The sequence below is a fragment of the Galleria mellonella genome, unplaced genomic scaffold (assembly GCF_026898425.1).
Source record: "Galleria mellonella isolate WM207_F2 unplaced genomic scaffold, CSIRO_AGI_GalMel_v1 utg87, whole genome shotgun sequence".
NCBI classification, from domain to species: domain Eukaryota; kingdom Metazoa; phylum Arthropoda; class Insecta; order Lepidoptera; family Pyralidae; genus Galleria; species Galleria mellonella.
The window spans coordinates 1,681,571-1,694,917 of record NW_026442166.1 but is presented as its reverse complement, the minus strand read 5'-3'; the positions used below and the strand labels follow the sequence as shown (position 1 = coordinate 1,694,917).

The 13,347-nt window shown below is 35.0% G+C and overlaps 1 protein-coding gene across 3 annotated transcripts in view; it reads right to left on the bottom strand.

The window, feature by feature from the left end:
- The window catches only part of LOC113509346 (A-kinase anchor protein 13), a 64,820-nt gene that overhangs the window by 33,515 nt on the left and 17,958 nt on the right, over nt 1-13,347 (bottom strand). For 2 of the 3 annotated variants that reach the window (XM_052902021.1, XM_052902022.1), the window contains 7 exons: nt 8,975-9,084; nt 8,128-8,244; nt 6,379-6,499; nt 5,422-5,530; nt 3,811-3,916; nt 2,175-2,341; nt 858-1,001 (listed from right to left, as the gene is read on the bottom strand). In XM_052902021.1, the coding sequence (XP_052757981.1) occupies nt 858-1,001; nt 2,175-2,341; nt 3,811-3,916; nt 5,422-5,530; nt 6,379-6,499; nt 8,128-8,244; nt 8,975-9,084 (874 nt within the window). The remainder of the gene's footprint in view (nt 1-857; nt 1,002-2,174; nt 2,342-3,810; nt 3,917-5,421; nt 5,531-6,378; nt 6,500-8,127; nt 8,245-8,974; nt 9,085-13,347) is intronic. The other variant, XM_052902023.1, reaches the window with a different exon arrangement.

Here is a 13,347-nt window from a genome sequence, read left to right as displayed (position 1 = left end):
ATAAGTAAAATAGAGACAGTAGCATAAACTCATCGGATAGTGGTTCTCGTTCCGACACTGGCATAGCTTAGCTACCGTACATCTATTCACCACTTTACTAAAAACTTGACCAATGTAAATCGGTCATAACGTGCAAGTATTTAAGCAAAAACTTTAGAACAAACATTAAGCTTAGTGACAGCATGCACATTATCTTTAACTTAGTGCTTTAATGAAAAAAAAAAAGAAAACCTCTATTAAATGTTTAACAATATACTTACATAACAACGCACAAATTATGAATAAATTTCCTAATCAGAGCGACCTGTAGTTTGGTTTCGTTGATAAATAACTATCGGGAGTTAAGTCGATGTAAATAATTACAATGTAATGTAATTGCCTTAATAACATTGAAAAAAAAAAATGTGCTAAAAGGAATTAAATCTGTACATATTACCACAAGTGACCAGACCCCCAAATAGCTATCTGGTTATAATTAACAGCTTCTAAATAAAATTTGTTCATCACATTCGTATACTTTTTAGAAATAAATATCACTGCATTCGTATACTTATTTCACTTTTTGCTGGAGATCTCTTTTAATCTTCAGAGATAGTTTCCTTTATACAATAAATTTATAATATATAAATATAATGTTTCAAGTTAAAACTTAAAACATGAAATAAAGATTAGGAATATTAAGTCATCAGTTAAGAGACCTATCACGCCATCTATTACTGGGCCTCCACTAGGACATTTGAAAATGAACCTAATTAGAGTAGAAATAAAATACAAACTCCCAAATATAGAAAAGACATCAGGGTTGACCCAACTCCACCTGCAAACAATTGGCAGCACATTAAGCGTGTCACACTCACTGTTCGAGGAAGGCCAAGCGATGCAGCCCTAGATGTTCTTGGTGCGTGTTGTTCCTTCTGCCGGGCAGCTGCGCTGTCGCACCCACCGTCGCCGCTGACGCTTCCTCGTCGCTCTCTGTCTCGCTCGCACCACCCGTTGACAAGCTAACACCGAGCGAGACGGACATATAGCGAGACTAGCGCGGTTCGTAATTTCCCATTGAGTATTTAATCGATTGGATTTTGTACAATTATTATATTGGTTTTCGAACCCCGCTAGTACTAAATTAGTGCAATACATAACAAAGTCAGAACCGGTTTCAGCCGGTTTTATGACCTTTGTATGAGCGAAGCAAACAGTGCACATATTAAAAAATCACATAAAAAACACATGCACATTGTTTTGTCATGCAAATAAAATATAAAAATGTGTGAAAATTTTATAAAATATTTAAAAAGTATTGATGTACGTATCGTTAATAGATATTTCAGAACATAGGGTCTCTATTACTTCAGGTACTGCTACACTTTATCATTTGTCATAGGTACATCAATTCGAGAATAATATAAAAAAAATGTGGAATAACAATTGTAAGTAAAAATTATTAAAAATATAATAAATGTCATACAAACAAAACTCAACGAGCATGCTGGAGTATAACTGTGTATATATTTGTGGGTTATATTTAACAATATGGTTAAACAACCACTAATAGTTGACCCGTTTGTCGTACTTGTGAACGATAACAACTTGTAGGGGCTAAACTATAATTTTTACTTTAAGGTCATAACTGCTTACAGCAAATTCTAACTACATACATATGTCAACGAATACATTCTGATGAACATATATGTGAATACATGTTAAAGTACATCTCTCATTTGATTGTTATAATTGTAGTATGTTGTCCGAGACAATATATATTCGAATTTTGTAAATTTATCTATTAGAAGCAAAAGAATTTTTTTCCAAGCCAGATAATATATAATGTTTTTTAACTGCCCTACTTTTTGGATAACGGCCTATCCTTAATCTTTGCAGATATTTACTAAATATTAATGGCTAACTACGAATATCTTCCAAATTGGGATAGAGGATGCACGCATATTTTTAATCAATATGTTTTGGTCACGTGGACGAAGTCATAGATTAAATTTTTTTACTTATAAATGTCAGTAAGAAAGTATTTGTAGTTAGCCATCGATGTGTCATGTAGAAGAGGTTTGTCTTGTAAAAGGCGTCTCCTTTATTATACTAGACATAACTACTATATTATATTAAGTAAAAATAAAAAAATAAGAAACTAGATAGGCTAAGTGTAAGAGTGAGGTACTAACGCGTTGGGCGGCGGCTGCGGCTGCGGCGGCTGCACGGCCGCCACGATGCTGGGCGTGGACACCGACTTCTGCAGCGGCAGCCGCGCTACCAGCCGCTCCCCGCCGCCACTGGCAGCGCACACGCTGGTGCCGGCACGCAGCGCCGCCGTCACCTTCTCGAAGTCTTTCTGTGGTACCATAATCGACACAAATTATGCAGGACCACTAAAAATCCATGAAAGATCCTTCGACCAAACTAAGCGTTAGTACTGAAGTAACATTTATAATTTGAACGGGTGAAGTGACGGAACACAATAACCTACATACATACATACGTATCTGTCACGCCTGTCTCCCATTAGGGTAGGCAGAAAGAATGGAACACCAAATGCTTCGATTCAAACAAACCTCTTTCGCTTCTTCCACATTCATCAATCTTTGCATACACGCTCGCCGGTTACGGGTACTTTTAATTTGGCCCTTCTTCAACACGTCGCCTATTTGGCCAACATACGTCCGTCTAGGGCGGCCCCTACCGACATCTCCATTCATTCTTGCTCGATAGATCTCTTTCGTAATTCTTCTTTCATCCATCCTCTCCAAATGACCAAACTAAACCAACTATAAACTTTAAAGGCATAACCTAAAATATGTTTACCTTAAAAACGCTGATGTGAAGAAACAATATGGATTGCATCTTATATAACACACTTAATTTGTAAATATTTTAATGAACTAGGCGTTATCTTGCTGAAGCTATATATCACTGGTTACTTGATTAGAACTATTTTGTTCAAATCTGCTACCATTAGTATGTGATTACCAACTTTCGCTTTTACTACCTGAAAATTCCACAACCTTCCATATTAGCTAGCTTAGGTTGTGGAACTCCTGGTGGTAACAGCGGTGGTCAATCATCGAGTATTAATAGTCGCACGCATACCGATGGTAGTGAAATTAAACAAAATAACTGTAATCAAATAACCAGTGATATGGACTCTAGCAAGACAACACCTAGTTCAGTAAAATATATACAAGTGAAGTGCATTATATTTATTCGGGTCGCTGTAATTCGTAATTTAGGTATTATTTATTCACGTCAGCGTTTTTGAGGTAATAACTTTTTTAGATTATGACTTTACAGTTTATAGGTTACTTCTTGTCCCGCGACTTCGCCCATAGTCGTATCAACGTTGAGTAGCCCATAACTTAAGATATAAGCTAATAAATTATTATAACTTTGTAATCATTATATATATATATATGAGAGATGAATGGCAAACAAGCTGACGGTCCACCCGATGGAAAGTGATAACCGTCGCCTATAGACATGAGCAGTACCATGGACATAACAGAGTATATTGTTTCGCCCATGATACCCCCCCATGCGTTGCCATTCCTGAGGACTCAGTGTTATTCCTCTGTACTCAGTACATTCACGCCATATCCCACCCTTCAAACCGAAACACAGCCATGCAAACACAACTGCTTCATGGTTGAAACACGAATGGGACAGAGATACCCAAGCAATTGACTTTTGTACAAAGTCTCCCTCTGGTAGTTTTCCAAAAAAATAAATAAAAATGCCAGAATTTTTCAGAACTAACTACGAAACGGGGGGGGGAGTGTATAAAGGTAGTAGCGATGGGATACTAACGGCCAGGTCGTTGTCGTTGAGTGAGTGCGTGGAGTGCCGCACGGGCCGCGGCACCTCGCCCTCCGACTCCATCGACGACAGCGACGCGCTGTGGCCGTTCAGCGTACTGCAATTATAACGCACAGCATTCATATACTTGATACTCTGTTCTCCAGGGGGGAAAAGGATTGTTAAAAATGGGGATTACCCCCATTGCTAGCAATATACCCTGTTAAGACAACCTCCTCGCGGTTCCCTCTGGAAACCTTCGTGGTTAGTTCTTGTGAAATTCAACACGATGGGCTAATTTATATGCTTTCATTCACACTTATTATCTTTCACTGGTGCCAGCCAGTGTATATCACATCTCCATATTTAGAATTAACAGAATTTTTCATCGTGCCTCCCATCAAATTGTTTATAATTACTCCTTTCCATCCAAAGGTTGCTTGGAAGAGATCGCTTTTAGCGATAAGGTCGCCCATTGTTTTCTCATTGTGATTATTTCTTGTAATTGTTTATATTTATAATAAGTTTACTTTTGTAATCTTTTGGAGGAAACAATAAAGAGTATCTATGTATCTATCGATAGCGTAAGCAGAGTTATCATTCCTTATTCACCCATTAAAAAACATATTTTCTAGATGAGGCGGGCCAAGAGATTAAGCTTCATTAGTAGCAGAATACCCTCTCACATAAACCTTCCTTAACGTGATCCCTTTAGAGAGCATTGTGGGTTATTGTGGTGAATTTGGTTAATCGGTGAACTCGTCACTATTTGCCAATTCATGAATTCATTCTCACCTATCATCCTTTACTGGCAACCCACCTACGCAAACAATACTGGCAAGATTACTATGCCAGTTATATCAATTAAAAAAATACTCCTCCTCGTAGAATAAATAACAAAAAATAATAACTAAATTTTGCATTGTTTGGAGTTTCTTATGAAACGTAACCCACTTTATCAGAGAGTCCCCTGTGGTTAAAATATTTATCAAATTACTAACAATTACCAACCAATATTTACCAACAAGTCATTTATAAAAGCTGTTGCACTTATTTCTGCTATCAAATAATTTGCATATAAATGCTATATCTTGATTATGATCTTGATATTTTACCGCTTTATTTCATGTATCTACATGAAATAAAGCGGTAAAATATCATTGTAAATCAACCACTTTCATATAACAAGAGACAGGTAGTGCAGTAGTAAAGCTTTTAGTATTGCAAACATTTTGTATTCCTCATTACCACCCTCATTATATATGGCTAACAATTTGTTTGTCAATCTAAGCACATTTCATAAAAAAAAGTACGCAAACAATTATAAATAGTACAAAAATAGTCATACATACAATGGCCCTAATGAAAGGCTTAGCGCGCAATAAAGTCAAATTTACAGATTACATTAACTGATCCTAAACATATAACAACAATTGTTGCTATTTCTCAAAATATTTATTTAATTTACAATTTTTTCTTAATCTATGCACCACCATTTACTCTCTCTCTGTTTAGTATAACAGTTGACTGGTAGAGAATACCATCAGGCATTAAGTCCGCTCTGTAGACATATTTTAATGTGTGCAAAAGTATAAATAAATAAACAAATATGAGAAAATGTACCTGCGCTGCCGATGCGTGTCGACAGTACGGCCGCCGGGCTCCAGCGCGGCCCAGGAGCTTCTGCGTCCTTCGTCCCGTCTCTCCCATAAGCACCATTGCCGAGATTCACCTGTGACAATGTTTAGCAAAAGATATCTTTTAATTAACACAACACGTACAAGCTTTGATAGCTTGTACGTGTTGTGTTAATTAAAAGCTAGTATGAGTACCTCTATAATTCTTATCGTTTCTCTACTCATTCTTTAAAAAAAAAATCTTTTTCCTCTCGGTAGAACATTTCCTGTAATTTCTAAATAACAAATAAAATGAACACTCAACAACAATGAAAAATGTCTATCTAAATATCTAAAATAGCATTATATAACACATAGTGAATCCGCTCCTTAATCTAATCCATATAATATGTACGTAGTGCCAGCCTTAGCAAGCCAAAAGCTCCAGGCGATCATCCGAGTTCCCTTCCCTCAAAAGCCCACACTGAAAGGATCCCAATATCTTACAGGAAACGACGTAATTGGTTCTTCGCAACCGAATATTGGTCCTTGGATATTGAATGAACAGGATAATTACGGGTGAAACTTGCTTTTTATAAAAATCGTATTAAAAAAACTGCATGGTAATGAGCATGTGAATTGAATTGAGATGCTCATCAAATACTATGAGACCGTAATTTCATCCAATTACATCGACAGTTTCAACCGAATACATCGCTCTTTCTTGCATCCTCGTTTTCGAAATCCATGTGAGTCCAGTGAGTAATAACAGGAATAGAAAAATACTTTGTCTTGATTGACGTATTTCATATCTAAACTGGAGCAAACTTTTTAAAATATACCACTCGATTGAAGCCAAAAAAGGTGACTATATGGCATTTATTAACTTGATTAGGGGTACTTTTAGTTTTTAAATAGAAGTCATAAAGTCGTATTTATGATAGCAATAAATTATATGACTCACCGCTACCCTTCCGGCTCTGGGGATAGAAGTCTAGATTTATTGGTGACGAGCAATCAGGCTCGGGGGCTCCGTCCTTGCACAGTGAGGGGCACGACGTACTGAGTCGACTCGATCCTGTTGCCTGTAATATTATTATCATTTGTAGGAAAGAAAACTTTGGTGACTATTAAATTGTAAGAAAGAAGAAAGAAGAAGAAAGAAAGAAAGAAAACATTTATTGACAACAACAAAAAGTTACATACATTATGAATTAAAAAAAAAAAACTTTACATTTATTATTGCCAACATGGTCACCACTCAGCATGTGCTGCAGCAATTTAATTGCTACAGCGCTGATATTCTGTGGTGCCCATACGTGACATTACGAACGACGACAGCAAACATACGCATATATATATATATACATATACACATATATATATACACATATATACTTGTAAAGGATAACTTGCGTAGAATGATGTCTTGTAGATAAGACGCTGTCTTGTATGGACCTGATTGCTGGACCGTAAGATGGATGAAAGACGATTTCATACAACTTAGATGTGAATGTTGAGATGGATATGCGGTGTGACAAGAATGGATAAAATCAAGAATGAGTACATATTTGAAAGTAGCACCAACAATGGACAACATAAAAATCCGTTTGTCATAGTATGGACTTGTAATGTGATATATAGGGAAGAAAAGAATGTAGTAGGAAAGATATTATGTATGAATGTGGATAATTATATGTGCAGAGGAAGAGAGCCAAAAAGAGATAGATGGACTATTTGAAAGATGGTATGGCCAAAAAGTAAAATCATATGTTATCACTTGTATGTCATATTTTATTGTTTTATTACCATAGTGCCAATTTTATTAATGTGAAATCGATGTCTTAAGAAAATGTTGTGTGCTTCTGTAATTGGTGTAAATGCAAGATGCAAGCCCTGTATATCAATTAAAATTTATGTCTGTATTTACACTGTTGATATACCTTTTATAATAATAATAAATAAACCAATGACATTACTGTAAATAGAAATGAATGGTAAAAGAAAACATTTTATGCAAGGGCAGGAAGAAGAATTTGCATAATATTCTCAGGGTTATTACCGCTGACTCACTGGTGTTTCTACTACCAAGAATTTCGCTTGTATGGTTAAGAATGTACAACAACTTAGTCCACAAGAATTGCAACAGATGAGAGTTCATAGTATATGGAATTTATAGTGCTGTTTATGATTATAGGTGACATTTTGATTGGTTGAAATTATAAAAAAAAGTAACAACACGAGACGTATATCCCACAATTTAGCTTAGCGAGCCTATTAATAATAGACTAGACCCTTCATGAAGAAAGTTCATGAAAGAAAGATTCTAGGCCATAGTTACTAAGCTGGCAAGTCTCCTAGGTATTAGAATTTTAATTCCCTTGTACTGCTTGTGCTTTTGTCACCTTTTTTAACATCCTAGGGATGAAGAGTGGTGTTCTTACCTCATTACTACACATAAAATCCTTACTGATATTACAATAATAAATGAAAAAGTAAGTTTGTTCATTGTCCTCTTGGCACCTATATAATGCATTTGTTATGCGAATTGGATTTAATTTTATATATGTAACGGTTTAACTAATAATCTTGAAATTTGGTATACACTTAGTATTTGTGATAGAAAAGGACATATGTTACTTTTTTTCTCGGACACGGCAAAGTGGCGAATAAACACTAATAATTATATATGGAAAAGTTATGGAAATATTACCAATAAGGGTAGCGGCGCTGCCCGCATCCGCTGCACGGCTACATGCAGCCGTCTGAGCTGTTGTATGCTGTCATCAAGCACGCCCGGACTGTGGGGAGTCACGCTTATTGTTGGCACCTGTCCAATAAACATATATGTAATAAAGTGTGTATATGAAGACAAAAGAATATTTTTTTAAGGTAGCAGATACTGGAAAAGTAAATGCCAAACCTAGATTACAATAATGAAAATTCATGCGCGATTTTCTTATACAATTCTGATATGGACAGAGAAAGGATATAGAAAATTTATCCTCTAAAGGACCTCTAGGCATTCTATGAGAAGAAATAGATAAAATAGGAATAGAAGTAGACGTTTCCGAGTCATTATATCTACTCTCTTAAAAACAAATCCTTGAAATATTAAAGTTGAAGAAAGAAGTTTTTTATAAAAGTCGTCAACGCTGATACCTTTACCTTTGCTCTATTCGTTTTTTTTTAGCACTAAGCATCAGTACTTACAAGTAATGACTGTGCTTTGGTTTGGAAAATGGAATATGGCAGTCACATTACAAGATATGGAGACAACACCTTAGCTACCAGGAATGGCAACACATAGTGTTGATAATGTTTTATAGACGACGCTTAACACTTTCTAATATTTGCTTGTCACTTCAAAAATAAAATTAAAATCTTTCTTAGGGAGGAGTCAAGAGTCTCCGGAATCGGAGTGCAGAGATGACACTAATCATGAAAGTCCAGAAAGCCAGAAATGTATGTAAGGATAGAATTCTTTCGCCTTTGGTTCTCTCTGCCTTCTCCGTAAGAGATATAGTGTGAAGATAGAAACCCATCAGTGGTAGTGTTACCTGTGCCCTGGCGGCGGCCATGTTGGCTGGTGGCGTGGACCGGGTCACGTGCTCTGTCACCTCGTCCTCGCTGCTGTCGGAGCGCAAGTCCGAGCTGCCGCCGCCTTCGTCTGGAACAACAAATATATTTTTTTTAACAACGGTAAACGCGTATAGTTTTGGAACCGAAAATAATATAGACTTTTCGTAAAATACATAACGTAATATAGGTATCTGTTCTGAAAATGGTTTAAAAAGAAGTTTTTACCCGATGTAAAAAAAGAGGTTCTCAAGTAGAATGTATTTTTTATGTTAATTCCATCATTTATAATATGTAAAATTCTTCAAATGTTTAAAGACAGGTAGAAAGTTGAAAACAGCTAATAAATCTCGATCTGTATCGAGCCAGCTATCAGCCGGGCATCACGTCGGCAGCGCGGCCGGATATTGGCGCGCAACCGGACATCCGAACCGGCAAGATGAGTCTAACGGACACGTAGCGATAGGACACCGGGGATGAACTTCAAATGAAACTTCAACGGTCACATTTACCGCGCTTTACAATTTGAATACATACGATTTCTATTAGGGGTTTTATTCGCAATAATTAAAATTGTGTACCCTAAAAAAAAAACAGTCTTCCATGGTGGCAAAACCAGTTACTTTGATTTCAAAACTAAACTACTGAAACGATTTTGATAAAGTTTCTATGGTAGTATTTATAAGTATGTCCTTTTAGATAAAAAATGAATATTTTCCAAATCTGTTTACTGACAAAATTATAAGATAACAAACATAAAAAATACAACTGGATTGAGAACTTCCTTCTTTACGAAGTCGGTTAAAAAAAGGTATTTTTTTTAAAAAGGGATTTCAATCGTCAACACACCGATAACGTCAAGATGTTACGTAAATCAATTATAACTCAAAAACCACTAGAAGACATTCTACGTTAGATAATAATTTGTACTAAATTAGAACATATGTACATTATTTGCAACTAAAAATTCTTTACATAAACGAGAAATAAATATAATTAATGAAAATATTTAAATTTAGAACGCAAAGTCCACGAGTATATTTTGCATCGCAATAACTAATTTTGGCTGCGTTTTTTTTTTAATTTGGGAACCATCAGTACGGGCATATAAATTCATCTGCATGAGTATCTTTGCCCCACAGTCTGTCTTTACGTGCGTTTTAACAACAATAATAATATTGATTTATAACAACACTAGCTTTTACCCTAACTTCATCCGCATGACCGGGAAATGTTTATTGTCCCCAGTCAGTTTATCCCGATAATCATAGCTTGTATCCTTCGTCCCATATAGTAAGTGTATAACAAATTTCATAGTAATTGGTTGAATAATTAAGGCGCTATAAGGTAACAAACTAACAAACAAACTCACTTTTACATTTATAAAATAATGTATAAATATAGTAATATTTACATTTATAATATTGGTAAATCCTTACTAATAAATAAAATATCAATTTAATATCATAAAATGTTTATTGTAAGCTAAGGACCGATATAAACTATTTTTTTAATAGATTTTAGTAAAAAAATATTATAATTTTAGTTTGTAATGCCCAGTAAAAGAGTAATTTCGCAAAATTATCAATAAATTAAGAAAAATGGCGCATCAGAATCAGCCTCATTATGTATAGACGAGTCAAAAACCTCATTTTTATAATCGCTTAAAAAATTAAAGTGTATTTGACCCATATTCAGACATCTAAACAAAACGCCCATGCATACGAGCCGCGCCGGATATCCGTAGGGACTGAGGCAACGACACAGCTATACATAACGTTCCATTTATAAAAATATGTGTATATAAAATGACGAGAAATATACCGCAAGAACTACCTTGATACTTTTACATACTTGTATAATGTCTACAAGTTTATCTAAAGTAAAACAAGCAGATTTTGCTCTACAAAAAAAAAATTAAACATGCAAATGTTTGAATTTAGAACGTGAAACCGTACTAGACATATCAACAAGTGCTTTTTGTTTTATACTAAAAAAAACGCAAATAGGTAATTTTAAAAAGCACGTATGTAGGTACTATTTACCTGCCATTTTTGTTTGCATTAAGTCCCGATTGTGTATTTACGTCTATGCGTAATACCTCTGGTATTGCATGTGTTCATAAGCTACGATAACCACTTACCATCAGGTGGGCCGTATGCCTGTTTGCCACTTCAGTGGTATAAAAAAAAATTCCATTGTCAAAAAATTAATGCGGATCCAATAAGGTATTAAGGGGGAAAAGATTGTTACAAATGGGAGTCGAACAGCTCCATTACTAGTAATATGTTCTATCAAGTTGACCTCCATGCGGTTCCCCTTAGAAACCATTTTGATATTTTTTTGTGGAATTAATCACGATGGGCTAACTGTTGTCCTGCCAGCGCATACCGATAGCAGAAACGGGGTAACCATTCCATTAAATTCCAAATAAAAACAAAAACACGGAACTAATCCCTGTTGATTAAAAAAAATTTAGACTCGGAGACTTTGTACAGATTTTGTACAAAAAACTTAAGATTTTTGCCCCGAGAAATAAATAGCTACTGAAAGCTGTTCATTTGTACCAACACTATGGTCGGATCTGAGATTATTATCCCTTTTCATTACTTCACTATATAGAATAAAACAAAGTCGCTTCCCGTCTATCCGCCTCTATGTATGCTTACATGTTTAAAACTACGCAACGCATTTTAATGTGTTTTTTTTATAGATACAAGTGATTCAATACGAAGGTTTATATGTATAATACATGCATAATATAGGAAAGGAAAACTAATAATTTTAGAGGTTTCTAATGTGATGCGATATGCACCCGTACGAAACCGGGGCGGGTCGCTAGTCAACAGTAAAAGCATTGGTACGTGATACTAAAGCTTCGGGGTTTAATATCCATGGTTACAAACACAAAGAGCCGCAAAAGCATTTTTGCTGCCGGCTGGAAAAAAATAATTTATCTCAGTGACAGGCCGACCTACTTCCACAGGTCAAGGCTTTCTTTACATCCTCAGCCTCACATGGACCAGTCAATGTAGATCCCGGAATTAATAGTAATGGAAACCGGGAAGACTTAATAAATTGATCAATTCATTACATAAGAGACAGACCTGATTCCATTCACATATTAAATACGGATTTCTCAACTTGGTTAGAAAATTTTTATCCACAAGAATCGTGACAAAAAACGGATTTTTTTTTTATTTAAAAACTAAATTACATTTTGATAATATTTCTAAAGGACCAATGTAGAAGTATCCTTTCACTTAAAAAAATCAAAATCGTTTCATAAATGACGGAGTTACGCGATAACAAACAAAAAATATTACTTGAGAACCTAATTTTTTGAAGTCGGTTGAAAAGAATTATTTGGCGTTCCATTGTTTCTGCCTACCCTAATGGGAGACAGGCGTGACAGATATGTATGTATGTATGTATGAAAAGAATTAACGTGTTCAATCGTTTCAAAATAAGATTTGCAGAAATCTCTTATGTCACTACTTATTCGTCAAAACTTTAATATGGGAAATTGGTCCCCTTGCATAGTCAATGGCCTAAACACGTCAAGGATAAAAAGAACTCAAATTAATAAATACCTCTGATTGAAAATTATGAAAAGATAATTTTAGATTTTGTTCCGCTAGACAATAGTGCTAAAATAGCATGAAATCAACACGGGAATAAACACAGTGAACTTAAAAAAAATTAATTAAATTGCAAGTACCTAAATGTAAATATAAAAATTACAAAGATATTACGCAACACTTGTGACACAAAAATACTATCGAATTGAAAACCGCTTTCTTTCTGACACTTTTTTAATGCAAAGAGTCCAATTCAACATTTTCATATGGAAAAAATATTCTACCCATTGGCCACACCCTTATTATGAATAAATGTTTGGAATACAGGAAGCTCGTGTCGAACTTCCTTAAACGAGCTTGTCGGCGGCCCCATGTTTGTTAACCACCCTTTTCAACTAACTTTATTAAAATTGATAGGAGGACTGCACAAATGAGTACTTTAATTAAAAAAAAATCAATACTAACAATATTTGTCATAAAAAAGTCAAACATCTCATAAACCTATTTTAGCTTTTGGATTCTTTCTCTTTCTTTTATGCTACATTCACAATTTGAAAGAAAGTGACAAAACAGTTCAATAGCTAAAAAAGGTATATACCAAGTATTAGTTTTTATAAATAAGGGTGTTAATATTTTTCCAAAATCTTATACTACTAATATAATAAAAATGTAACTAGACTATGTTTGTACATGAGCGATATTTAAAAAAATATATGACGGATTTTAATAAAAGCAATAGACGCTAAAACAGTCATTTTTAAAAAATCTGTCTG